This window comes from Dromaius novaehollandiae, chromosome 1 (assembly GCF_036370855.1).
Source record: "Dromaius novaehollandiae isolate bDroNov1 chromosome 1, bDroNov1.hap1, whole genome shotgun sequence".
Taxonomy (NCBI): domain Eukaryota; kingdom Metazoa; phylum Chordata; class Aves; order Casuariiformes; family Dromaiidae; genus Dromaius; species Dromaius novaehollandiae.
In genome coordinates, this window is record NC_088098.1 from 34891154 (window position 1) to 34919124 (window position 27971).

The 27971-nt window shown below is 38.9% G+C and overlaps 2 protein-coding genes across 15 annotated transcripts in view; one reads left to right on the forward strand and one right to left on the reverse strand.

Annotated features, from left to right (window-relative positions):
• Positions 1–838: 838 nt before the first annotated feature.
• On the forward strand, positions 839–27968 carry HELB (DNA helicase B). 2 transcript variants are annotated; one of them, XR_010388291.1, is made up of 15 exons: positions 839–1121; positions 2628–3002; positions 5515–5741; positions 7063–7935; positions 9343–9514; positions 10331–10472; positions 11677–11807; positions 12781–12865; positions 14316–14375; positions 14982–15186; positions 16049–16183; positions 16412–16855; positions 19630–19829; positions 22281–23063; positions 26093–27968. XR_010388291.1 is itself a non-coding variant. In XM_026092401.2 (13 exons), exons 1-13 carry the CDS (start codon positions 908–910, stop codon positions 17280–17282), a joined length of 3153 nt encoding a protein of 1050 aa, XP_025948186.2. In that variant the 5' UTR covers positions 839–907; the 3' UTR covers positions 17283–18259. The 2 variants fall into 2 exon arrangements, 1 of the variants encoding a protein (XP_025948186.2); XM_026092401.2 differs by lacking the exons at positions 19630–19829; positions 22281–23063; positions 26093–27968 and adding an exon at positions 17193–18259.
• GRIP1 (glutamate receptor interacting protein 1) overlaps positions 18071–27971 on the reverse strand; it is a 342714-nt gene continuing 332813 nt past the window's right edge. For all 13 annotated transcript variants that reach the window (XM_064508773.1, XM_064508755.1, XM_064508763.1 and 10 more), the window contains 2 exons: positions 20866–21012; positions 18071–19846 (listed from right to left, as the gene is read on the reverse strand). In XM_064508773.1, coding sequence (XP_064364843.1) covers positions 19613–19846; positions 20866–21012 — 381 coding nt within the window. In that variant the 3' untranslated portion in view covers positions 18071–19612. The remainder of the gene's footprint in view (positions 19847–20865; positions 21013–27971) is intronic.

Below are 27971 nucleotides of genomic sequence, written 5' to 3' on the forward strand. Positions count from 1 at the left end.
TACTAACATATTAACCAGTAACAGGTTAAAGAAAGCTTAAGAGAGATCCTAAAAACATTTACTAATGCGAAATCATCGCTGGATAGCAGAATTTCTGATGGGCTTCAGGAGAGATCAGCATTAAATATATAATACTTTGGTATGGCTTGCTGTTTTCATCAATGGTCTGCAAGAAAATATGACACTGATGGTTTCAGGTGAGTCCTAGTGAAGACCATCTGGATTGCAAACAAAAGGGAAGTACAAGATCCATCAGTGGTTTTAAGCCAGGGCCTCCAGGAAAATGTTTTACCTCTATACAAGTTACGCTTAGTATTACACTGTTTTGGGGGGCAACTAGGTGGAATGACATGATATATTGGAGAGCTGATTTTATGATCTGATGGTTCTATAATCTGAATTATAAAAAGACATGGAACTATCATCTAAATTTATAAAAAGACAGTTTTTGCAGCAGGATATCAATGTAAGAATAGAAACTATCGTAGGGAGAGGCCTCAGGTCCAGGGCTGAGACCTGCAGAGGATTTTAGCGCTTATTTCTTATACCTCTGAGAGGCTAGAGGCGCACACACGCAATTCTTAAATTCTGTTCCCCCCGGGTGCACAGAAAGCCAGTTTCCCGAGTCCCTTATCACAACTCTGTTTTTTTTCCTTTGCCATCAACAAGGCGCTTCTCGAGAGCCGCCGGGGAACGCACGGCTCCCCGCGACATGGCGGCACCCCCTTCCCCAACGGCACCCCGCAACATGGCGGCACCCCCGCCCCCACGGCACCCCGCAACATGGCGGCACCCCCGCCCCCGCGGGCAACGCCGGGCCCCGCCCCGCCTCGCCTCCCAGGCCCTCCCTCGCCGGCGGAAGGAGGCGCCGGCGAGCCTCGCCTCGTCCTGCCCGGCCCGCGGCACGATGGCGAGCCCCGGCGGGCGGTGGGCCTCCCTGCCGGAGCTGCGGGGGGTGTTGCTGCCACCGCGGCGGCGGGCCGAGGCCGAGGAGGGCGAAGAAGAGGAGGAGGAGGAGGAGGAGGAGGGCGAGGAGGAGCCGCGCTTCGCGGAGGCCGCGCTCCTGGCGGCCTCCGGCGACGGGCCGGAGCTGACCGCCGCGCTGCCCCCGCGCCGAGCCGGTGAGGGGCGGTGGGAGCAGGGCCTGGGGGGCGCCTCGTCCTCCTCCTCCTCCTCCCCTCCGCGCGGCCGGGCGGACCGCCCCTCTCTGAGGCGGCTTCTGCCTCGGCCCCGGGTCTCGGCACAGGCTGCGGGGTTGTGGTGCGCAGGGATAAGCCCGGGGCCGGGTCTGGCCCTTGCGGAGCCGCGGTGGTGTTTGAACTACGCGGGCGCAGCCGGGTGCGGCTGTGTCTTCGCCTCCTCCGTAGGCGGTGCTGGGCGTCATGTTACCGACTGTTAGAGCAGTCTCGTGGCCGGCGCGGTTTGTAACGGCCTTGTTCTGGGGGACAGGAGAGCTCCCCTTTCCCTTCCCTTCCCTTCCCTTTCCTTAGAGTCTTCAGTAAGTTTAATTGGAGCCTCTCCATACCCCGTTACTGGATTTATGGGCAGCTCTGTTGAGTTTATACAAGGGTTAAAAAAAACAAAACAAAACCTGGAGTAGGTGGTAAATCTTACACAAATATTACATGATTACAGATATAACATGTATTAGAAACATATAAAATAATATTTCATTTATATAAATATATATTTATATACAAATATTATACATAATTTTCATATTTGCATATATATTTTTATATATGTAAAATATAAATATATATCAATATATTGCCTTTATGACATGTTGAGAGTGATGGCAGTTAAGCTTACTGATCCCCTAGTTTCTGTTGCTTAGTGCTTAAAAAGGCAGGTGACTGGCACAACTAGTTTAAGTATTTTATTTGTAAAGTGTTTTGAAAGAGCTAAATTCAGCTAGGTAACTAGGGGAAAATAAAGGTAAAACTGTAGAACAGGCCTAATTTCTGCTGTTATTCTGGTTTGGTGAGAAAGAGATCGCACGAAAACCTGAGGTGCTGGCTCTGTTCTGGTGGTAGTGTTGAGTCCCCAAGCATGGGCTGAAGCATGGTTATTACTGAATGTGTGAAGGAGGAAGGAAAAAAGCAGAGGCAAACCAGACCATGCAGAGTGTTAGAATTTTTATTATTTTGAAACTGTTAATTGCTTATAACTTTGGCTGTTTCGGTTGCAGTAAATGTTTGGTGTACAAACATATCTGAAGAGCATGCAGGCACCATGGCGCAATACTCTATGCGACAAAAGTGTTCAAAAACTCAGCTAAAAATGTAATGTGGTATAAATGGTGTGGTATTAAACCACATGTCAGAGTCTTGACTTGACTTGATAAATATTTATAACCAAGTATTATTTATGCACTTCTGACACTTAGGCATAGTCAGTTTTAATGCTTGTTTCCGAGATTGGTTGTGGTTTTGTTTTTAAATACTACTGTAAAAACATTACTTTAGGAATTTTATGAAAACCTATGTTTGTTTAGTCTTTATTAATATAACTTGTAATACAAACAATAAAAATAAGCTTGAACAACCAAAATCTTTTAATCAAACCAAACTTTTTGTCTTTCCAGTTAGCAGTAACAGTGGTTTATTTTTCTTTTTGAATTTCAGTTATTATACAAGACGAAGAATCTAAGAAGGAGTATGAAGTAGTTGGACGTTTTCCGTTAGTGGGCCCTTGGTGGACAGTTAATGTTAAAGTTAAAAAGATGGGATCAAAGTACTTTGTGCAGGGATATCCATCGTATTTTCTGCGGACTGATATAGAGGAAAACAACCAACAAGTCTTTTCACTCTTTCTTCAGGAATGTGACGTTCCTGATTTTTTTAAACACGAGTTTTTTACTTGGCTTCCTAGGCAGCCTATGCTGAGTTTTAGAAAACTTGAGGAAAAACTGAAACAGTTCCAGGTTTCGTACTTGGAGAAAAGGAAGAAGCAACGAAATACCAAGGATTTTGATATCTTTCAGTATGTTTTGAAATCCTGTAGGTATATTGCGTGCCATTTTGATAGTTTTATAAGCTAATGCGTTCTATTTTTAAGATACCGTGTTCAGGCTAACATGTCTTCGTGTGAAATGTGTATTTAAATGAATTTTTAATGTGCAAAGACTCTTGCATATTTTTAAATTTGAGGGCAGTGGGGATTGCTAACCCATTAAAGGTGCGCTTACGGTTGCAAATACAGTTGCAGACATATAAGGACTTACCTGAATTCTGTGGGCTGACTAACTAGAATTATATGTGCTACAGATGCAAAGACACTGATGCTGGCTCTGTATGGTTTACTGCGATGCAATGAAGACTTATTAGATGGATTCTGCACTTAAACAAGGCAGTATGGCTTTTTAGGGCGAACAGTGTTCAGGAATGGTATAGCCAGTTCTTTGCAGTGCAGAGCATCAGTGAGTGAGCTCAGCTCAGTCCAGACGAGTGGCGTTGAATTGGCTAAGTGTATTTGCAGCCTGCTCGTTGTATCGAGGGGGCTAGGGAGCATGGCGCACAAACACTGGAGTGTGCCCACACTGAGCTAGTGTGAAACCACTGAGGATCCTCTGCTGGACTCAGTTGGTGTGACTACATTAGTGTTGTAGATTGGATCAGGAGTGTGCTCTTGAAGCAAATGTCCGTCTTCTCTCCAGTTATGCGTTGATTCATGTTGTGGAGCAACCTCTGAGAGCAAGGACTGGATTCTTTCTGGATGCAGCTGACCACAAGATGCACTGCAGTAGCATACCTAGTGTACTAGTAAATGCATTCAGTGTGTGGGACCAAACTATAGCTAGTCTGAAACAAAACACCCTGAAATAGGTATCGCCTCAGGGTGTCTGAGGCATGTCCTCAGCACCAGCTGTTTTGTTTTGCTCTGAAGGTCTGTTTCTGTAAGGCCACATTACTTACTGGAATAGACATGGTGAGTTCTAGGTTGGTGCTCTTTGCACTTAGATATCAGTACCTTGGGACTCAGTACTCTGAATTCCAGGAGGTCTTGTAAATTTAGTGGCAGCTGTGCATAAATCCATACAGACAGGCTGGTCTAGTATTACGTGCAAGCAAATGAAGCCTTCCAATACTTGGACTACAGGGCAGCATCAGGTCAAAAGATGGAAGTCACTCTTTCAGAGCCAATTAGTATCTGACAGGAAAGGCACTGAACCTGAGCTCATAGCTTTTGCTAGGCTTGAGCCGAATTTACTTCAAATCAAATGTATAAAGAGAGGAAAAGTGTATTTTCACAATTCTATGTACTTCATTTTTTGTTGTAATGTTAAAAAAATTCTTGACCACTCTTAATGTACCATAAACCTTTTCATGACTACAAAGGGATTGCAACGTGTAGTGCTGGAAACATGGATCTAGTTCTCTGCCTCAGTTTTAATGGGATATGTAGATCACTTCTGATTGAGACTTCTTTATTCTGTTCATAAAACTTCCAGTGAAGAAGATTGCACAGCGTGTTGAGATATCCTGTTCTCTACTGTTGTACTTTGAAGATTTTTGCTAAGTTAAATTGCTTCACTGCAAATTCAGCTTTCTTCTCCTCCTTGCTCTCATTGAGCTATGGAAACAGCCATCCTCCTGTATGCCCTGTTGCTGCTGTTACTGTTGTCACCTTTTTTTTTTTTCTTTTTCTTTTTTGTCATTAATTGTTCCAGAGTCAAGCAGTTTGTGATGTTTTTGTTTAGCAGGAGTGTGTGCTGATTCTTCTCTTTAAAACTGAGCATTTGCTTCCAAGGGAAAAAAAGGTTTCATTTTTGCCTTTCTGTGGGTAATGCAGTTACAGGAAAAAGTAGTTAAGTGAGAAAAGTGTATGTTTTAAATTTGAACTTATGAAACTTCCTTAGCACTTCATTAGAAATTGCAGTTTTTTTCTTGCATGCTAAAAGATAAAACTTCTTAAAGTTCTCACTTTTTTTTTTTTAACCATCCATTTTTTAAGTGATTTATAGAGAAAATCAGTTTCATCATCCCCATTTTACAGATTCCAAGACTGGCGCACACAGAGGGCAATGATGGCCTAAATTCAGGGTCATTCAGAAGGCCAGTGGCAGAGCAGTGTTTTCTTAAGTGCTGTCTGATATTACAGAGTTACAGGTCTGCTTTCTTATTTTGGATTGTAAATGTTCTTTTGTACATTTGTATGAAAATTAAATTACCTTTAGATAAGAGAAGCAGGCATGATGAACTCTGAACTGACTTTTTATGAAATGCTGTTGAATATGCAGTTTAAACCACATGTATAATATTTATTTTCCAAATGAGTATTTTAGTTGCCAGTTTTATCTGTCACCTGTTTGCATTTTTTTTCTTTAAGGCAGTTCAAGGTTCATTTAAAAATATTTTAAAAATCATTACAACGAGTAAGAAACTGAAGGATATTAGGGATGCTTTGGATATGAAAGAGGGAAGAGGATAAAAGCCAAAGTCTATTTGAATTGTTCTTGTTTTGTATATTTTGTATATTGTTTAAAACTTTCTTGGTTTATGGTGCATACAGTTGCAGGAAAGGCAGTGTTGGTAGCTATGAATTTTCCAATGATCATGGAGTTCTTGCCAGTTCTTCTGCCACGCCATTTTTGCTGTCTTTTGGAGAAAGTGTGTTGGCAAAAAGAGACTGAAAATAACAGTGATGCAGATGTTGAGAAAGAATATTTCCAAGATGACATTCTAACAAAATTGAATGATATATTAAAGAATGAGCCATGGAAACTTGGATTCAGCAAGGTAAGTAAAATTAAGTAGGGTAAGAAATATGGTGTTTGTTACATTTGATCTTCATTAGGTCATGATCCTGTTCTTTCAGTTATGTTCAGTTTATGAGATGGGCATTTGTAGGAGATAAGCTTTAGTTAAGTTGAAAAAGGATATTTTACCATGCTCGCTCTTAAGAAAGTTTATTTCTCAGCTGGTCTACAATAACTCAGTCTCAAAAGATTTTAAAAGTGGTTGTGTTACAAACTTTTGTCTAGTCTTTTCTACAAGGAATAGAAAATTAAATATTAGAGGTAATCAGGCCAGAACCAAAAAGCTAATTTAAAATTGTACTTTTTATATGAGCAAATGGAATCTGTTTTTAGTCCATAGAACAGTATTTGTAAGTAGTGCGTGTGCTTTCCTAGCAAAGTAGATCCTAATGACTTTGTAAGAGGTCATCTGATCTAGTGGTTCTCTCTTTTTTTGTAATGGGACTTGCAGTTGCTGTTTTCCTTCTCTTTTTCGTTTGCTGACACCACACTTGCTGTGTAACCGCACTGCTGCAGCTGAAGTTAGTACTCTAATGTGAGCTAAAGCTCGGTAGTGCAGAACTATGGTTAGTTAATCCCTTTGCCTCAGTTTGCCAATACTGTCACGGTGCCCCACGCTCTAACTTGTCTATTCAGTGTTTCACATCCTTTGCATTAGAAAGCTTTTCCTAATGTCTAGTTTGACTATTCCTTGTTGCAATTTAAACTTTATCTCATTTCCTATACCAAGCCTGTGTTCTCCCTGCAGTTTTTTTACTACTTGAAGACAATCATTTCTCTCTTTGGCTCAGCAAGCCCAATTCTTCTCGCTGCCCCCGCTGGTAGTTCCTCTCTTCTGTATGTCTCAGGCTGTCACTGTATTCCTCTAGTCTTGGTAAATTTCATCTGCTCCTTGAAATATTGTGTCCAAAATTGGATACAATGTTCTGACTAATACCTTGCCTATGTTCTGTTTCTGGGGTAGTTTGTGTCTTTATTTGAAATTGTGATAGCTAGGTATGCATCAAATCAGATGCACAAATTCTCTGTAATACCCAATTTCTGTTCAAGGTTTTTGATTTTAAAGTTTTGGTGACAGAGGAATTATCATTCCATCTCATTTTGAAATATCTTGCTTTTGTATGGTTTGAAAAACATTATGACTTTGTACGTTATAAAAAAGTATATATTTTTGTAGTGAATTTTGAACTCACCCAGTGAATTGTAATTTGTATTTAGTGGCAGGAATGTTATTCAGCAAGATGCTAATATCTTCTGAAATAAATAAATCTATGTTTGCTTTTATTCATTTTGGGGAGAAGATTACCTATAAGGAACTGAACCTTTCTTATTGTGAAACAACATGGGCAGCCTTCTGTCAGTGCAGACGTCTCCTCCGGAAGATTCCTGAATTGCAGAAGAATGCATTGATTCTATATGATCAACTCAAGAAACAATGTAGAGAAATGGGACATACTTATGAAGATCAAGATGAATTAATTCGTTTTGTATCTAAAGATATGTCTATTGAGCATGCTTGGCAATCTCTTGAATTTTTGAAAGATCAGCATATAATGATTAGGGAGAAAAAAATGGTGTTTCTGCCTCATCTTTACAAATCGGAAAAAGACATTGCGATGTATATAGGTGACCTTTTGTCAAACCACTCATGGCAACTAGATGTTGATGTGAGACATATACTTAATGTTTCTGAGACATCAAGAGAAATAGTAGATATTAAAATGGATGTTACCCAGGCTCCTGAAATGGAGTACACAAAAGAAAATAGTCCAGAAAATCATGATTGTGAAAATAGCTTCCTTAAAAAGGAAATGGAGTCTACATCTGGTACCCAAAGTAAAGCAGAGGCAGACCTAGATCAGGTGATTGCTATGCAAAAGATTTGCTCTAATCCTGTCACAATCGTAAGTGGAAAAGGAGGCTGTGGTAAGAGTACAATAGTTAGCTGCCTTTTTCATCACTTAAAGCAGATGGAAAAAGAAGTGGAAGCTGCTTCTAAGGATTTTGAGGGTGACCTGGAAGCATCTGGGGAATGGAATACTTCTAATCATCACTGGGAGTCAGAAGATACTTGCACAAAAAATCTTCTGAATGTATTATTTACTGCACCTACAGGGAGGGCAGCAAGCCTTTTGAGTGAAAAAACTAGGCTTCCTGCATATACCCTGCATCAGGTAAGGATTTCTTTTTTTCTTTTCTTTTCTTTTTTTTTTAAATAGTCTTCTAAAAGAAATTTTGGCAGTGTCATTCTTGGTTTGAATAAAGCTTATTGACCTTTTTTAATGACACTTTTAGCTATTGATAATTTTAAGGTACAGCTTGTCAGCATGTGAAAAGCAGCATTACGTTTTCAGGAATCTTAATCATCTGAAATCCATTATTTGCTGCATCTTTCTTATTCCCCTATTTTTTTATGCACTTCTCAAACTTGTGCCTGTCTAGGGCATCAGATCTTTTTATCATTTCAATTTTTTATACTGTGAGTAACCTACAGCATTTAAAATTACTGCAGAAGTCTTCCATAGATGGCAGAGCTAGCATAAATGTGCCAGCACATTTATGAAGAGACCATAGGCTGGGGTTGAGTAATGAGACGGATTTCATTCATGCAGTGTTTTCCTAACTACTGTATATCTGGGTATATATTTTGCAAAAATTTTTATAAAAAAGTAGAAAGTACACTGTTTGTTAATAAACTTAAGTCTCCATTGTCCTAGGTAACAGAAGGTGCCGCAAGGAGGTTGGAGGGGTGGAATAACTTGTATAAATAAAAGTTGCAGTGATACAAAAGATCCCGCAGGCTTATCTTATCTGCGTTGGGGACTGGCTAGTTGCCAGTACCTCATCCCCATGCAATGGTGGTTGTTTATTAGTCCGAGCAAGCAGATGTAGCAGGACATGTTGCATTACCGAGCAGCCTAATGGCTGACCTTGTATCTTTTTGGGTGCTTGGAGGAAAGAAATGGAGCAGCCCTGCTCTGTGGCTTGGCGGTTGTTTTTCAGAATTGGTGGGGTAATCCTTATAAACAGTTTTCTGGAGCTTTAAATAAAAGCAAGCAGAGCAAGGTGTGACTTGAGCAGCAAGGACCTGACATGCGTTCAGCAGTGCTGGGAGGAGGAGGTGGAGCTTGGATAGTTCATGGTTAGGGTAATCGCTGAAATAGATCTAAGGGTTTCCCTAATTATGGAAAGGATACTATGTATTTAGAATAAGACCAATTTCTTCCCATATCAGATGCTGAAATTTCTACTACATACAAGCTTCAGAATTTGATAAGTAAAAATTCTCAAAGAGCCCATGAAGATCTTCCTGCATTAAGGCTCCATATTTGAGGATGATTTTTTTTTTTTTGTGCATTTGTATAAGTGAGTGTTGATAATCTCAGCTAGAAATGTGTTCACTGAGGAAAGAAGTAAGAGCGAATGGTTGAGTCTTCTGATTCTTTACAAGTTTAAGTTCAGAACTTCAGATAATACCTTTAAATACAACATTAGAAGAGACCACAGTCTGGCTACCTTTTTAAGACACTTATTTACAGTCGATTAGTTTCAGAACTCAAATTATTTTGATTTGTTTCTAGATCATCTATAGTTTTAAATCATGGAAGCAGAGTGAACAAGGACTGCCATGGAAGTTTTCTACTGTGACAATTCTGGTTGTGGATGAAGGAAGCCTGGTGTCTGTACATATTCTTAGTTTAGTTCTAAAGCTCTTATGTGAGCATGCTCAGCTTGCCAAACTTATCATACTTGGTAAGTGGAAAATTATGCAATTAGGATTATGCAGTATTTAATAATACACAAAATACAGTATAAGCATTGGAGCTACCTCTATTCTTGCTGAGTCTCTAAAATCCTGAGAATGTCACATTGTTCCGTTCTTGGATATCCGCTCATGCGTATAGTCAGATGAGATGGAAAACAGTTGAAGAGTTCAGCCTACTTCAGCTGTCAGTATGATATTGTTCTGTTATTTGTTAGTGCTTTGTCTGATTCTGAAAATACCGTGACTTCTGTTTAGTAACCTCTTACTATGTCTTGTGACTGGGAAATTTTTGATTTCCTTAAGCTTTAAAGAAGTTAGTGTTACCATATGAACCAGATGTTAGAAGAGATATTATATCCTGAGGATCTTATTGTGAGAATCAGCCTTTTTTTTTAATTCAGAAAAGAAAAAGTGTGTAAAATCAGATCTTTCACCTCTGCTGTCTTGGTTACTTTTTTGGCATGCCGTTCATGGCATTAAGTTTTAGATATGTAGCTTTTAAAATGTGTTTGGATAAAGGTGATCAGTGTCTGTTCATCATACAGGGTCATTTGCACCTATTAGCAAAGCATTATTGAGTGAAGAATATAAAGGACTTAAACGACTCTACAGTTTGATTCTAAGAAATGTGGGAATTCTTGAAAGCTTCATTTTATATAAATTGTATTGCAGAAGCATGTGACTGCAATGTCTTACACTATGAGGAATGTCTTACACTATTACTTTCAGTGATCTTTTTAAGACATATTTTCAGAGATATTCTGTTGTTGCTCCTCACAAATACTAATTTGTGTTTTGTTTAGGTGATACTAGACAGCTCCCCAGCATAGATCCTGGCAACATGCTAGCTGATGTCTTCGAGGGCCTAAAATCCAAAGGGCTATCTGTGGAACTGCGAACTAATCACAGAGCTGAATCGCAATTAATTGTAGACAATGCAACGAGGTAGGATTTCCTTATGTGTGCAAGAAGCATTCTTGTAGCTGTTCTGGTCCTTTATCTGCAAAATAGTAGTGCATCAAGGTTTAACTTTCTAGTACTTTCTGTTGCACGTTCTTGCTCAAAACTGATAGCACTGATTTAGGGAAAAAAAAATTTTGCCTGGAATATTTGTATTGGAGAATACCTTTAAGAAGTCCTGAAATGTGGTGGAATAGTCTCGAATCTTATGTGGGGTATTTTTCAAAATAAGCCCTTCACTATCAAATACGTTTAGTTGTGGCCAAGTGAATTGTGTTTTCTAATTGCCAGTATCTGTTTCAGTGGGGATAGTTGGACCACTTCCAAGAGTAAGAGTTAACCAGGTTAAGGTTAGTGAATCATTAAACACATGAATTGTTAAGATGTTCTAAGTCATGAATCCTTCAGGTTTTGATAGTGAAATTTTGCATACATGAGATCAGCTTGCGGAGTGAGGGCTTTGTGTCTTATTGGTGCTCAGCTGCTGTGCAGAACCTGACTGCATGCACAAAACGCTTTAGGTATTCTGAAATTATTTATAATGGCTTCTCTATGGAAAGCTTTTAAGAAATGGCTGATAAATGTGACAGCTGCTAAAACAGGCTAAATTACATCCAGTGTTTGGATGTGAAAGGCCATAAAATGATAGTTTCTCTCTTTTTATTTTTTCTGACATTAATACCTAGAACCTCTAAATGTTCCCAGTACTTGCACTACTTTCTGTATAGAAGTAAACCAGTACGCATGTTCCTTATAAAACATGAAACAGCAAAGTCTAGGTTTGAGTGCTCAGGATCTTTTGGTGTCAGTGGAAGTTTTAGGATAATCTGAATCTTTGCAAGATGTCCAGAATTACAATCAATATTTTACAGACCCCTTTCCCCTCCCACTCCCCTCCTGTTTTTGGCAGCACGCTTCTGTGTTACTCCAGACTCCTCCCATGAGGAGGACTTGTATTGATAATACTAAATATCTACTGTAGTATTGAAAGGTTTGGATAATAAATTACCATTTTTTTCCATGTGAATTTAAGTTATGCTTAGGAAAAGGATTTTCAGCGTATATATTTTACAATAGATGAGCAAACACTTGTAAATGATAAAATTCAGGCTGATGCAGAGGGTACACTGGAATTCTTTAACTGGAAATCATTTTTCCTTTCTGTTTTCCCTCCGCTCCTGTTGTCAAGAATCTCTCATCGGAGGCTTCCTGAATTTGATGAGGTGCTAAAAGTTTCTGCTTGGAATGAAGAACTGACAATGCCAAGCCCTGAGAAGAAATTCATTTTTATTGCTTTGCCTTCTGGTGGGGGCTGTGACAGTATGTGTGTATATTCAGTTTGTGATCTTGACTTCCCCTTTTTAAAACATACACTGTTTGGCTGGAATGAACAATTTTGAAACGTTTTAGTCAGTTGTTTGGTTTAAAAATAAATATTAGATTCATAGTTTACCTATTGCTTCATGTGAGTGGACACCGCAGAACCTGTAAGGGCAGAGGATACTCTGTAGGGTTCCAGCTTTGAAATGGGAGTGTTAAAGCTTAGACCAGTGTCATTGAATATGATCATCTTAAAGGATCCTTAAATTTAATCTTTAAAGGATTAAATTTTCCAGAGGTGAGAGATTTTGGGTAACAGCAACTGTTACAGGGTGGTGTTAGGACAGGAGCATGCTCTCAACTCTGGAATCGAATCAAGAATATGGAAACAGAGAAAGGCTATTGCAAGAGGGGACACCAATATTTCTTCCGAAGTGTTTTGGATTTGGCATTAGTCTTTTGACCATTATTGGATAGGTGCCTCCACTTTATATGCATTGAAAATGCATATATGCATTGAAGTGTAATGTAGAAAAAATAAGCATGAATATTAGGACTTCACCTTACTTAACTTATTCAGCAAACAGACTACTTAAAATCAATATCTTCTGCAAAATCTAAATGTATAGTTCCATGGCTTAAAAATGCTTCTTTAAAGTGCTGTATCAAAACACTGTTTTGCATGAAGTACATTCTAGTCAGCTGTTTAATAAAAAGAAATAAGAATTTCTGTCTTCCATATCACTTCTATCTTCCCAGATTTTAATTGTGGGATAGCTGCTTGATGCTTTTGGGGGGAAGTATTTGTGTGATTTGGGGTTTTTTGTTTTTTTTTTTGTTTCTTTTAAACAAGTTGAAATGGCATTGAAGCAAGAAATAAGCTAGGGCAATTTCATACTGAATTATCTTTTTCTCTCTTAAGTTGTTTGTTCTGCATATTTTTATACCTTATCTTTTATGTCTTCTAAATCAGATTTGCAGGCTGCCATAAAGACTTTACTTAAAAAAGGACCAGGATTGCAGGATGCCAGACAATCACAGTTCATTGCTTTTAGAAGGTAACATAGCATGTAGGCAGACATTGAAAAAATCCTTGCTAGCAGCCATGATTTAAAAACGTCTGGATGCATTGAGTTGGAGAGACTAGTGGCAATATCGTTAAAAATGCTACAGGGGAAAACAGGCCTGTGTCTTTTCCTATGCCTTCTGTTTACCCCCTGTTTCTCCATGGAGAGTAACTTCATTTTTCTATAAGCATAGTATTATTTTGCACCATGATTTTTACCTTTGTATTCATGTTCATCTGTATTGTTTGTATTAAGGAAACAAAGGATAGACATAAGCAGTCTGTCTTTGTACTGGATTCCTCAAGAGCCTGTGCTGTGGTGTTTGCTAACAGTGCAGAGTTCTTTGGAAGGGAAAGATGAGGACTTGACTGCTCGGGGGAACCCACAAAATACAAAGTAATGCACCTTAACCCCATGAGAGATTTGAGATGAGATTATGTGGTCAGTATTCAAATATTCAGTATTCCCCACCCTGGAAGGGGAGAATTCCAGGGTGCCTGGTGGGAGCATACAACCTGCTGTCTGTGCATATGTCAGCAGAGCAGGTGGATGTTCATCAGTGACAGAAGATACTTGCATTTTGATCATCTGATGAGGGCCAGGTTTAGTCGTATAATCTGATGTGCATTAGTGCTCCTGTTAGTGGCGATGTCTACATCCTGGATATTTGGATTCATTTAAATTGCATAATTTCATATATTCATTTAAGAAGGAAGAGGTGAGATGTATGGCTCTAACAGACTTCCAAGAAGGGCAGGAAATGTTGATTATCACTGATAATGTGAACTGTTGCAGGAGCATAAATAGCATGGGAGGTCTCTCAGAAATGCTGAAAGTATTGATAGTACTAGAGTCCATAGTGTTACACTTTCACTGAAAAGGGTACTGAAAAGAAGAAAAACTGTTTGCTTTTATTTGTGAAGAACCTTTTCTTAACAATTAAAAACCCACTATATGTGGGCTACTAGTGTGCGAATAAACTGATGTATAAATTTTAGCAAGTTCATCTGTTTGTTGTGAACACTGAGTAACTCTGGAGTCAGTTTAATTTCTCCAGTCTGCTTGCAGGTACTATACTGTTATTTATACTTTCCATTTAAGATTTTTCTGTGGTATATTTACAGGTACTTTTTTTTTTTAAGCTAATTTATCTGGCTAAATTTAATCTGGCTAATCTAGGTATGCATCAGAAACCTCCTTGCCTCACTTTCTACAATATTTAAACAAAACTGTTGCTTTACTGCTGTCTTTTAAACTCCGAATCCAAAAATTGTTTTTAATTATTGATGGAAGATCATCATAACTAAAAGATGCTTTTTCCATTACTTCTTAATTAATCCAAATCTGACATTGCTTGTAATTGTTTTATGTCTTGTTTTCTTTAAGTGCATCATGATTTTTTTTTTTTGTTCATATCTTGTTCATATTTTGTGTGTTTTAGGCAAGATTGTGATCTAATAAATGAACTTTGTTGCCGGCACTATTCAAACCATTTAACCAGGTAAGCCAGTATTTTGCAGTTTTTTCCTTTACCAGTCTCTCTTGGTTTTTGAAAATGTCATAGAATAGGCCAGCAACCTAAAATAAAATTGTAGAACTGGTTTTAGAGTTTCATGTAGATCCGATTATGTTATGGGTCATTTTTACTATAAGGAATCTCTCTTTGGTGGGTCCTTTAGTTTCAGCCTGGACTGTGAACAAAATATTATAAACTAACTGCATTTAATTTAAATTACTTGTCAATATATGAATTTCAAGTTTCTGAGTTATTGCTGGGTATTCAAAGTTGACATTAAAGCCACTTGGAAAAAAAACAAGGTTAATTGTTCTTCCTACTATATGATTTCTGATTAGATTCTTAAGTATTTTTGGAAGCAGCATTTCAGTATTGCTTTGTATTATTGTTTTTTACCAAAAAGTTTTACAAAACTTAGACAAACACCTTTTAAATTTAAAAGTTGTCTTAAGTGTTTTGAATATTTTTAAGGTTTTTAATCTGGTCCAAGTATACTGGATTCATTCAGTGGAAGGAGAAGAAATACTGAATAATTATACAATGCACGCTTTGTATCCATTTCTCTCTCTCTTTTTTTTTCCCCTGACCTAGAGACCATAAAAGACGGCTTGTATTTCAAACTGATGACAAGATTTGCTGCATGCGAAATATCTATCTCAAGGATCTCTTGCCAGGCCCTGGTTTCAGCAAGGATCCTGATCGCCATGAATGCAAAAGTGGAAAACCCCCACTGGCTGCAGAAGCTACTGAGGAGGGCAAACGACTGTGCAATGGAGATATATTTTTCATAACAGATGTAAGTAGTTGTTGCAGGAACTTGCACAAAAAATTAGTGGTAACTCATTCAATCCTTGCTGAAACCCAAACTAAAAGAATTCACATTTTAAAATCTTAGTTCATAGTAGATGCTTCTGCCAAATAGTTCTGCCAAACTATCATGTGAAAGGCAGAAAAGAGAACACAATAGAGAATTGAACAAAAAACATCCCTGAGAGTTCATGTAAAACCTGTTTCAGTTGTCAGTTGGTCTACTCTTGCTTTGTGCTGTGAATTCTTTTGGTCATAAACTCTCTAAATGCTCAAATTCCAATTGAAATGCAGCATCTTCTGGATATGGGTAAAAATATAGTCTTTAAATAAAGAATAAAGCTAATGTGACAGCCAGAGTCCTCCCCTGGCAGACAACTAAGCTGACAAAAACTTAACCAACTCCCAACCCTTCATTTTTCTGTTGGGTTGATTGAGTTGAATTGACTCAGCAAAGGGTCCAGTGAATACTAAGATTTGTGCTACGCAAGGGGGAAGCACAAAGAGTTGGTGGGAGAGAGCAGACTCTTCCTCATTTGTAGCAACAAATTGTTAAATGGGCTTTTTTTGTAATATGTCACCTTGCCTGAAGATAATCTGTTTTCTGGGGGTTAAAATGTCATTTTTTAACTTTGTAAAGTCAGGTAGGCTGTACTGTGAAACTAGTTTCCTCAAAGCTAGTCAGTGAAAGACAGCAATCTGGGCTTAGCATCTTCTGAAACTATTTCACTTAGCTGGCATTGAAGCTATTTTAAATTCAGGGAGAGATGGCATATAGATGCATGTAGATGTATAGACATTGATCAGACAGCTGATACGAGCTTACTGCTGTGTTCTTGTTCTGTCTTTAGGATGTAGAAATTAATAAACAACGTTTACTGACCATCAGCAGCACATATGGCTCCACATTCACTGTAGTATATAAGGCACTGAAGAAGCTATGTCATATAAAACATGCATGGGCCAGAACTATTCACACATTTCAGGTAGGAAGTGTTATGAGCTGGTAAAACTTTACCCTGACTTTATCTCGGTAATGCACTGTATTTTCACATGATAGTGTCAGAGGCTCTCTTGAAACTAGAATTCCTTGAATGCGTAACAGAAGACACTTTCCAGAGTGTCCCCAGTTCTCTCTGATTTCCTTTCTTTTGTAAGCTTTTTTTTATTATTGGAGATTTTAATTTGGTAAGAAGTTCCTACACATATTTCAGGGTTCTGAGGAAAAAACTGTCGTCTATGTAGTTGGGAATCCAGGCCGTCAGCACTGGCAGCATGTATACACGGCTGTGACCAGAGGACGCTGCCGAGTCTATGTTATAGCTGAAGAGATGCACCTCAAGAAAGCAGTCACTAACAAGAACATTCCCAGAAAAACTCGCTTACAAAAATATTTGAGAGAGAGAATCGCAGAAATAAGCAACTGTCCAAAACAAGCTTCTCCCCTGAAGAAGAGCTGGCAAAATGAAGAACTTGAGGCTCAGTCCGTTTCTGTAACTCAAGATGCTCCTGACCCAACTGAACCTGTAACTGACTCAGTTAAACAAGAAGGGTCTGCAGTTCTTAATGAAGAGCAGACCAGTAATTCGCAGCAGATAAGTCCGTATAAAAGACAAAGTCTTATGGCAAATTTGGGGGATGTTATGAAAACATCGTTGGTAAGTATCTCTTTACTGAGAAAGCGTAAAACAAATTATTGCACCCTTTTTCAGCAGCACAAGTGGCCTGGATACTATTATGTGTTGGATTTTTTTTTATGTAATAATTTTTAAGGTTTTAGTAAGCTGACCAGGTAATCTGTAAAGCAATCAAGTTTGGCAGATGTCTTCCCAGGGTAATATATGGCTAATAGGGGAAAAAAATAAATTATAATGCCAGTAGCAGTAAACTTATACATCTTGTGACTAATTGCAGTGGTCTGTTGACTAGCTTAGACTACATTAGCTTGGTCTTTGTGCACAGAACTTTGATAACACTTCTGTTTTGTTTTGACAGACAAATGAATGGGACTCCCCACTCGGGTCTTCCAAACTCAAGAATCTAACTTTGGAACATGTAACTCCTAGGAAGCTTTTCAAAAGCTAACAAACAATCAGCTGTCTTCTTAATGAATATACTTGTTTTCTATAGCTTTAAAATAAGGTTTCTGAAATGGAGAAACTAGATATGCAGAGATTTTCAACAGCTTTCCTATATTTCCATTTTCTTTGAAGGACAGCTTGTTTTAAAGTGAGCCTTTTATATTTTTAGTGATCTGGTTTTAGTAGAAGATTCATTGGTGTGTTAGTCATCAAAAATCATTCCATTCTTTTATTTTGGCAAAAAATGAACTTACAGGCCTATTAGGAGACAAAAAATAGATGGTGTACAAAGGGGACTTCAGTTGTGTCTGATATGGCAGAACTATGGGCTTGAAGCTTGGCCGGATCATGAATTTCAATCTTGTTACAACAGAACAAGCAAGTAGCAATCACTGACCTACAAAGAAAAATTTTGCCCTCGGTACCTTAGGAGTTGTAAAACTTGCCATTGCTGCTTCTACCCAATGAAGTTTTATGCTGCTAATGATCTTGGTAGCAAAACCAAAATTCCAACTCACAGTTCAAATGATGTACTACTTACAGCCTTTTTTTTTTTTTTTCCTTCTGTTCTGCATGACTTGATGCATTGTAACTTTCAGGATTAAATAACCTGAATGTCTTACTCAAACTTCAGACCAGCTCTACTAAAGTTTGAATGGCTTACATTCTCACTCTTTCTCCTGTCATAACAAAATTTTTTTTTGCATACCACAAATGTAGAGATGGTATTTTTTGTTAAAACTGTAATTCTGTGTGTATGGAAAAAATTTAAAGTAGAAAAATACCACCTCATTGTTAATGTCTTTAAATCACTGTTTATTTCAATTTATACAGTTTTTCCATACAAATATTTGCAACAGTTTGAATTTCAAAAAACATACATAGACGATAAATATCATGCTATTAAAGTATTAAATTTGTACAAAAATACTTTACAGTTTAATACTTATTTGTTACAAATAAAAATACATATTTAAGTGACTCATGGACATTATTTTTACATGATTCAGCATTGAATGTCATTTCTGGCAGTGCTGAAATATAAATCAGACGTACTTGTGTGTGCAGGGCAGGTGAGCTTGTTCATATATGGGAAACAGCAATAAGGATACAGTTAGACAGTTTAAATTGACCAGAAAACTCTGTAAGGTGATTGCTTAGATATGGAGACTCTACAAATGTACAAATCCAGTATCTTTATATTCACCAATAACAATAATTACCATAACAACTTGAATACTGGAATAAACCAAAGCAGCTGCTGGTGAGCTTATAAAGCAACTGGCAGTATTTTATTGCTTTGGGGTGTGGGTAGGAGAGAATTTGTGTGATGTGTTTGTAAAACATATTTACAATTTTAAATTCTAAAAACGTGTTGCAGGGGGTATGTTTATCATAAAGAAGGCTGAAAACAAAGCTTATTTAAATGGACTTTAGTCCCCTCAAGAAATTGTTTGACTTACAAAGAGAGGTCATATGTAACACTGCAAGTTTAGAGTTTTATGGATCATTAAAGAGGTTTTTTATCAATCTTGGATACAGTTAAAAAAATCTGTTTTCTTTAAAGCCTTTCTAATTTGTCTAAACTCATTTCAGTTTTACTCTTGTTAGTAATCCTTCTTCAGATGTTTTATCCCACTGTCTAAAAAGTCACTGCTTAAAAAAAAAACCTCATAGGTTGCAAGATGTATCATTAAATATTTCATTGCATAGGGAATAACATATGTTCTAATAAAAATTTACCACAGTTGGGGAACAATGTTCACCACATACTGTAGCTTCCTATGTGAATTTTGTTAAGATGTCTAAACAGTGCCTGAAGACAATTCCTGCCGGGGGCCTAACGTTCCCCAGAATTCCAGGTCTGGCCGATTTACAAGAAAACATGGTGCAACATGCTGTTCTCGCTCACCCATCAGCCAGTCATTGGCAGTTAAAAAATGTTTTTAAAACAATATAACCTGGACACCACTGTTAGGAGAGGTTAATGCCATGCTTTTCCCTCAAAACCACAGCAGCTGTTTGAGGGGAAGGAACATATAAATCATGTTTAAACATCTCCCTGTTTTCTTATTGGGGGCGGGGGAAGGAGGAGGCCTTTATGGTTTTTTTGTTCACTGTTGCTAGACTGTTTAGAATGGAATGACTTAGCTGTGAATTAAAAGTCTTTCAAAAGTGACCATGAATTAATATAAGCCTTGAGACGGACAGGCTGATCCTCCTGTGCTTTTTAGTGCCATATGACATCTGGGCCTCAGTCTCAGAAAAGTCTTAAAGAGATTTAGCACCATAATTGTCTTTCATTACCAAATGTCCCACTGAAATGGTTTTCTGCTATAATGTATTTGTAGGATCCCGTGTCTCTGTGTTAACAGCATGTCCAGTCTGTTGAAGGAAGGCATTATTTTGATCGCTCCATTCCCCACTTGCTGAAGTCTGTTGTTCTGAGCTTCCTTGCTGAGATGCCAGCGGATTTCTGCTAATAACCAGTTCCAGCTTATTGCCAGATTCAGCGATGAGGGGCACAACTAGGCAGCAGTCAAAGTCTCTGGTACGAACATGGTTTACCTGGCAGATTAGAAGATTCATTTTTGTTACTGTTTTAGGAAAGCAAAATGAGATGACATGAGCCAAGGGAAACAGGACTATCTGCCAGAATAGGACTGAGACCTCATTTACCTAGGCCAGGGAGAGAACTGTTCAATACAGACTATTTAAGCAAGGTGTCTGGTCTGAAGACCATGGTTAGTTTTCTACTGAGGTGCGTGTATTTGCACTGGGGTTGGCTGCTGTCAGCTGCCACAGTGCCTACTCCATAAATGACTTCTAACAGCACATGGTTTTTCCTCACTTTCACAATGTTCATTAATTTAAATACAACAAATCATATCTAAAACTTCAGCTGGTTTTCAGTGGTTTTAGTACGTAAAATACTTTTACTCGACTGGTTGACAAAAAATATTTTTTCTCCCATAGTCTAACTTGGCACTCCGGTAAGCGTGGGGTGCAGCAGTTACACTGAATAGAAGTAGGGCAATCAACTCAGATTAAGCGCAGAAACAATTTTTAAGTCTCTATCAAGAAAGCGAAAATACAAATCTGGCTGGAAATGCCATGGGAAATCCTAACTTTCCAGTGAGCATTTGTAAGTCTCCTTTGGTGTTCTGAAATACCTAACTTCCTGAAATTTGTTCTATAAATATAACTTCACAGAAAAAAAAATCTAGCCTAGTACCAGTGCATAAAAACCCCAAATTGACATGAAGTCTTAACTTTTCTTACCCAGGATGTAAGTAATTTACATGGCCTGTGATGCAGAGTAATCTTCCTTCTTTCCCTGCCCCCCTCATATACATCCTTTCCTAGCAGTGATACACATATACAGTACTGACATTTAAAATACAATCAGCAAGGTAGATAACGAAGTTGTTCCAAATGAGTTGCAGCACAGCTTTACGCAGGGTGTGACAGTCACAACCCCGTACACAGATACCAAAGCACCATGCAGTGCGGTTACAAAGCTTTCTGCGGAGCATGCTGTATGCCGCGTCACTCGCACTAAACCTGGGTAGTGGTAGAAACATTACCTGTAGAAGCCTGTCATATGGTTTTAAACCACCCAGATCCCCAGGTCCAGCTGGTCGAATATTTTTAACATACACTCCTTTTTCCAATAAACCATCTGAAACACTGAACCCGAAATCCTCTCCATCAGAGTCCTTGTACAAAGTTACCTGTGGAGGTAATTTGACACGATGAGGAAAAAAAAAAAAAAAAGTTTGTCCACATGTCAACATGCGCTAGGCAGCCTTTCTTCATAGATTTAGTTCACATTAGAACGATCACTTACCTGCTATGTGGTATTGCTAGTCTTACCTAAAAGTTGTTTCTCTGCTCTCTGCCCCCCCCCCCCCCGCCCTGGCTGCCCACCTGCATTTTGACTTCATAGCAGTATTCTCCGAAGCCTCATTATTCTTCAGCAATAAGTTGCTCTTCATGTCTAACACATATATCAAGGGCAGCACATTCAAAAGCACAAAATAACAATTAATAAAACTATTTTAGGTGAAGGTTTTCGGGGTAGTCAGAGAATGAGTCCTTTCTAGGGCATGTTGTGAATTCATTTATTTCACAGAACAGGATTCAGAAACTTGGTAGGTATGTGATATGCTTAGGTTTAGGTGTGATTTTTTTTTCTTTTCTTTTTTCCCTTTTTTTTTTTTTCCTCGCTTCTCTCTCACATTAAGAGTGCAGACCTAGGCCAGTAACTTGTGCTGGGCAGTGCTGTGACCTGACTGACGCACTGACACTGGCAGAGAAATGTGTGTGCAGATACAGTTACACAATGGAAGTATAGCTTGTGTTGCTATAATTTACTTCATTTTAGATTCAAAATTCTTCTTCAAAACATATCCTGCCTGATAAAACTGCAACATTAGGCATGGTCTGTAATTAGAATGGCTTGGCATTGCAATCGGTAATTCCCAGTAAATGTAAGGCTAGGATCCTCTGCTCATTTGTGGCATGAAGATTCAATGATAATTCCACTGATGAAGAATTAATGCAATTTTCAGTGTATCAGGAGTCAAAGCTGCTGCAGATGTAATTAGAGTCGCTGCAGCCGCTTTCACCTGGCCTCTGTGACGGCACACAATGTAACTCCAGTTTGTCTGAAAGTTTTACTAGCATCTGTAGGGACCTCGTAGCACAGCTGTACACAGCCTCCAAATGCTCTGCAGGTCCCTGCCTGTCACTCACTGTATCCTGACAAGCTGATACGCCTCATACGCTCTGCTCAGAGATGCTGGGCTGCAGGAGTATTGTTTTGAGCCTTGTTATTTGAGATTTTATCCTGCTTTGTGATACCATTCAGGATACAAAGACAATGTCCATGGAACTGACTTGAGATGGTTGCTGTCACAAGTATAAAAGGTCTGACTTTTTGCAGACACAGATAAGTGGTAATAGTACCTTTATATTAAACATTTACTTCTGATTTCAGGTGCCTCCTTCATACTGGACATGATGCTTTATCACTCAGGTGCTGCACTGGCTTTTGATAAGGTAACAAAAATTGTCTATAGAGTTGACTACTGCATTGTCCGTGGTTCCACCAGGGTAAGGTAGATCAGTATCTCTGTTTCTTTGGCCTGATCATGTGTGAACTGTTTGGCAGTACGAGCAATAATCCATGTGCTGCCCCCTCCCGCATGTGCCAGCCACTAATGCAGTCATCAGCGGGGAGCAGGTACTGACCCAGACCTCTGACTGCGCTGGAGCCAGCTACGTATTACTCAATTCCATTTTGTTTTTTTCCTGATCCCTCAAAGCAAGGTCAACACTGAATTCAGATCAGGCTGCCTAGGATTTTGTCTGTATTTCAGAAAATACTCAGGCACAGCAGAAATGGAGTGCCACATTGGTTGGTGCTGCTTTCAGAAAGCTTCTGGCATTAATGACCTTAATTAATGTGGAAAGATAAGCAAGTACGGGCAAAGCTGTCTAAAAACTGCTACAGGATTTGGTGAGATCAACAGTGGATAATGATTTTTTTTTTTTTTCTGTTCCCTGCACTTTTCTTGGATTGACTTGGCTTTACTAGTACACCAACAATGCTTTAACCAGAATGAAACCAGACTCACTAGCAAGTTTGTTGATCGCTATCCTGGGCAGCAGCAGAGACAGGAAGACACAGCGCCAGCTGCTGCAGCGCTGCCACCTTTCCGTCTCTGGCAGCAGGCAGCGTTTGCATCCCTGAACTGTGCCGAGCCCATTTCACGCAGTGGTGAGCATGAACACCCATACACGCACCAGTCATCCCTTACTGTGCGCCAGTTCCTCCTCGTCCCTTGTTTTTTCCTCCCTCTGTACAGCACAGCAAAGCAGAAAGCCGCACCTAAAACCCCATTACCAAAGCAAAAGGCCTTTTCTGTTGCAGTGACTGATTCTCTTTTTTGGGTATGATCTGCAGCTTTGAACTTCCTAGTGACTGCTGTGTTTAAGCATGCCCTCCTCCTCCTCTCTCCCCTCTGCCCCCAACCTAACCTGTCACTGAACATGTCATGCTTTCTTCCATTGCGGCGTGACTTTGCAGAGTGGTAGGGCACTTCAGCTGCTGACAAACCTATCTGCAGAGTCAAAATAATTCATCTGAGAATAATTTTAGTTTGTAGTGACAGCTGTTGTACCAGCAGGACTCCAGGAAATCTCTAACAATTTATCAACAGAAGTTTTTGTTTGTGATATGGTACTATGCCTAACGTGGTTTTGCTTTCAAGTATGTTTGAAGCTGTTAAGAGACTGCCACAAGCAGGCAATGTTCAAGCAAGACTACAAAGTAAAAAAAATAAAGGAGGCTGATATATTTTGTTGACAGATTTGTGTGCATTTTCTGGCAAGAATGAAAAAATAATTAGCAATGGACTGAGACACAAACTCTCTTAAATGAGATTATAGCTTCTTCCACACTGACACAAATGATAGGAGTGTTTTCAGGTCACCTGCTTCTTAAAGAAGCCTTAACAGAAAGTAAATGTAAAAATGTGACTCGGTGCTTAAGAGGAGATGAGCCTTAATATACACTGTTCTAGTACAGATGGCACAGTGTCTAAAGGAACTTCCCCTTCCCACTCGTTCCTTTTCCTTCCTCCTTCCTCTTCTTTCAGGCACTGGAGTTAAGTGGAGCTGAATCCATCCTCCGATGAACTACAAACCTATATGAGACAGGGGACTCTGTGAGACCATCTAGACTATTCTTGCCCTAAGGCACGATCAGCTGCATCTAACCCATTACTCAGAGATGTTTATCTGTCTTGCTTTTTAAAGCCTCCAGTAGTGGAGACCACAGTCTATTAAAGTAATCCCTTCCAGTGCTTCGGATGTTTTCCTTATGTTTCCTTAGTCTAAACTAAATCTCCCTTGCTGAGATTTAAGCCCATTGCTATCCACAGTGAACAAGGAGACCTCTTACTCCCTCCTTCTTTGCAGCGATGTGGAACAAGGATTGGTCTTACTGCTTTTCCTCTGGATGCCGTTCAGTTGGTGAACAGCTTGCTTTAATTTTCAGACCTCAAACAGGACACTCCATTACAGTCAAGACCTTATCAAAACCAAGCTAAAGTGGAGAATGATTTTTGTATGTCCCATGTCTATGCTCCAGGACAGTGCTGCTTTTTCCCTATTTCTGTGAAGTGGTCTATTAGCAAACATAACACATACAAATTCTGTCCTATAGATCTATAGGAAGTGTTATTCCACTTCAGTGCCAGAGCCCACCTTGTCTATGGCCGAGGGAAACACAGGTCCAGACTGGGAGTCAAACCCACAAGTGTGATAAGGGACACGAAGTGGCGTTTGGCTGTAGCGGTGAGGAATGGCATTTGCAGAAGAGCGGGAAGTACTGCAGTATGGGGGCAAGCAGGGGAGCACGACTGGAGAGTGAGCATCCAAAGTCTTTTAGTGCCCTCCCACTCATCCAAATTGGACTTTCTGGACTGACGTGGACCGGGCATTCTGGAAGGGAATCAGCCACTATCCGGCAACCAGAACTCCTAAGTGTCGTTAAATATATTCTCTTTCTTGTGTCTCTTAAGATCTACGGATCATAAGAGATTTTTAAAAACTGCTTCCCTTTACGGCTATCTTCTCTTGACTTCTGGTTTATTTAAGAAGAGCTTGGAAATTAAAGAAACTGGTATTCATTAATTCAAGGAATGATGCTGTGATTTAATATTGCTGCACATTTGACAGCCGTTACATTTTTTAATGCGAGTCATCTGCTGAGAACTTTCTTTTATATAGAACTGGTTATAATTTTGGGGCTATCTCTTTTTATGACAGCATATATTCTTAAAACACCTAAATCATACTATGTTCTTTTGGTATTTCTAATCATAACTGTTTGGAAGTTTTGATCTCAATACTAGATTGTAGGAGATTTGTCAGACTTTTAAATTTGCGTCAGGAGACTAGGGGAAAAAAGCTGCAATGAAAATTTCATTCATATTTCATAAGCAGTTAAATATTCACAAATTTTAAATGGAAGCTTACAAGTTTGAGTCTATTTCTATGGCTTCTGCCATCTCAAATATATAAGAAAATGCTTAATTTAAATTCATACATCTTGCACAGATCAGCTATTCAGGTATTTTTACCAACTGCAATTTTAGGTTAATGACTACTTGCAATAAAAATGTTGAAAAATTATTTAATGCCTAGTGCATATTTTTGCTCTCAGAGGAATGCTTGCTATATGAAACTTTTAAAAAATGGTCCCCTATGATTTTTAGAAAAATATTAATCCATATGTTTACCTTGGTAGATCAAGTCAATTAAAGGCATTAATTAAATTTGGGTACTGATATAGCAATATGCTATCCAGCTAAATTAAATGTTACTTATTAAGCTATCTAGAAAAAAATGCTTTAAAACATTTATATGACACTGTTAGGGTATCAATCCTACCTTCCTCAGGACAAAAAGGGTTGAAGTAAACATTTGATGAAAGTAATGCAGTAAAGTACAAAACAGCAGTGAAGAATACAGATTAACTTACTGCAATGTATACAGCATTAAGCAAAATAATGCCCAGGGCTGTGTTACCTTCCTGAGAGGTGCACATCTGGGAAGGACAGTCTGCTCAGCACGCTGGTCCCTTAGACTTACTCATTTGCAGTTATGGCCTCAGTTTTATCCAGTCTCATTCTCAGTGTATCTCATTCCTTGTATACTTGGATCAGTTATTAATGCATTTCTTTTTCAAATGTGTGGCTCTTTCTTCAATAGAATCATGTATCCTTTCTCTCTTATAATCAGGTTACGAAAAACTAGTGGAACATCTCCTCCTGTTGGCCCATCTTGCTGTAATTAAACTAATGTACAAACTGTGATCCAGAGGGTGCACAGGCCCTGACTACCCTGACTCAGACTCATCCCATTGACCAAGTAAATATGCACGTGTGCGGTCCTACGTCAGAAACTGGGAATGCTCAGCAATTTGAAGTTAAGTAGACGCTTAAATGTCTTGCTGAAATAAGTCACAAGCAAGCTGTGTGTTAGCTTCCATTTCAACAAGCGCTTATACTGTTATAGTCTTCCAAAACAGTTATTATTTAATTAGATGTCCTAATGTCGGTGGTCCAGCTGACTAAGGCATCAGCCTGCAGAGAGCTCATTTGCCAGCAAGATCTGTTAGGAAGAACACTTGAATCCAGGCTTTTCTCTGATGGTGAAGTGAAGCCGTACCTGTGCAACTGCAGCTGTTTTGGAAAACTGTGACTGGATAAGCTGTCCATAAGAAACAGTCTAACAGGAAAAATTAAGGAGGGAGAGAAAGTAACAGATACACTGCTACACAAGAACCAGTAAGAAAACCAACAACAGACATACAAGCACACTGTGCTGATCTGACTGTAAGATCCAGTCACTGGTCTTCTGTTTTTCTTAAAAGACTGTAAGAATTGGAAGATATGGTGCGGGTTCAACTTTTAGATTTTTAGAGAAGAAAATTATTCTTGATGAGAAAACAGATAGGATAAGGAAACTTAGCATCACTTCAGCGGACAGCAGGAACGTGGATATGCTGGCTGAACAAACAGTGAAAACTTCTAAAACAGAAGGTCATGGCAATCATAAAATGGCAACCAAAGAGAGAGAAAGCTCAAGGACAGGGTATTTTTTTACTACCCAGGACTCTAAGAACTAACAGCTAGGACAGAATAATAGAATAGATAGGATAGGATAGATCAATAAAAATCTTACTCTTCCTTTCCAGCAAAGAATTTGTTTTAACAACCATTCTGAAAGTCAGATTTTATATTCCACAGGAGAAAACAGTGCCTCTGCTGACTGTGAGCACACCATGAAACGCCTACCAGCAGAGTTTCACTGCGTATCTCACATTTACTCGCCACTCAAGAAAACAGCACAGTAACCAGCTCCATTAATCACTTCACATCCAGCTGGAAATACAAATGGCTTAAAACAAGATCATGACATATCCTCTTGATAGTTTAAATCGGCAATTAATTCATCTTCCATATGGAAAATCCACTCTCCACTGTCTTCGAACAACATCCGTTTAGCACATACTCAGTAAGGCCTTACGTTTCAATGCATGAACTAAACTGAATCAAACCTACAGAGATTAAACAGCAAACCAACTCCCTTGAGAGTGATGATATTTGACCTCTTAAAGGAAATTTCTCCATGCTTCTGGCTCCTCTTCTTTTTATCTTAGCTGTATCGCAATGGAAGATCCCAAACCTTCAAGAGGAAAGGTGGGTGCAGGAAATGGGATGTTCCTCAAAGTTTTGGAAACTGGGTGCCATTATGGCCTCACTGAACTAAAGACTTAAACCGACGTGGCCTATGCTGTGCATATCTAGAAATACTTCGGGAACTTCCTTTTGGTGTACAGCCACCTTAATATCACCGGGTGACTCCAACAGAGTCTTAAGCAATGAAAAGCTGTAGAGACTGAAAATCATTTATCCTATTTACAGCAAAGGTATTAGAAGAGAAGCAATAGCTAATTTGAAATAACATTCTATATTATGTACATACAAGTATCATGCATTTGATTCAAAATGAGTGTTAATTTGAAAAAGGACCAACGGGAGCTACAAACCCTCCTGGGTAATGTTCTAAAGAAATATATTTTCTAGAAATTAAACTTTGCTTTCTTAATGAACAC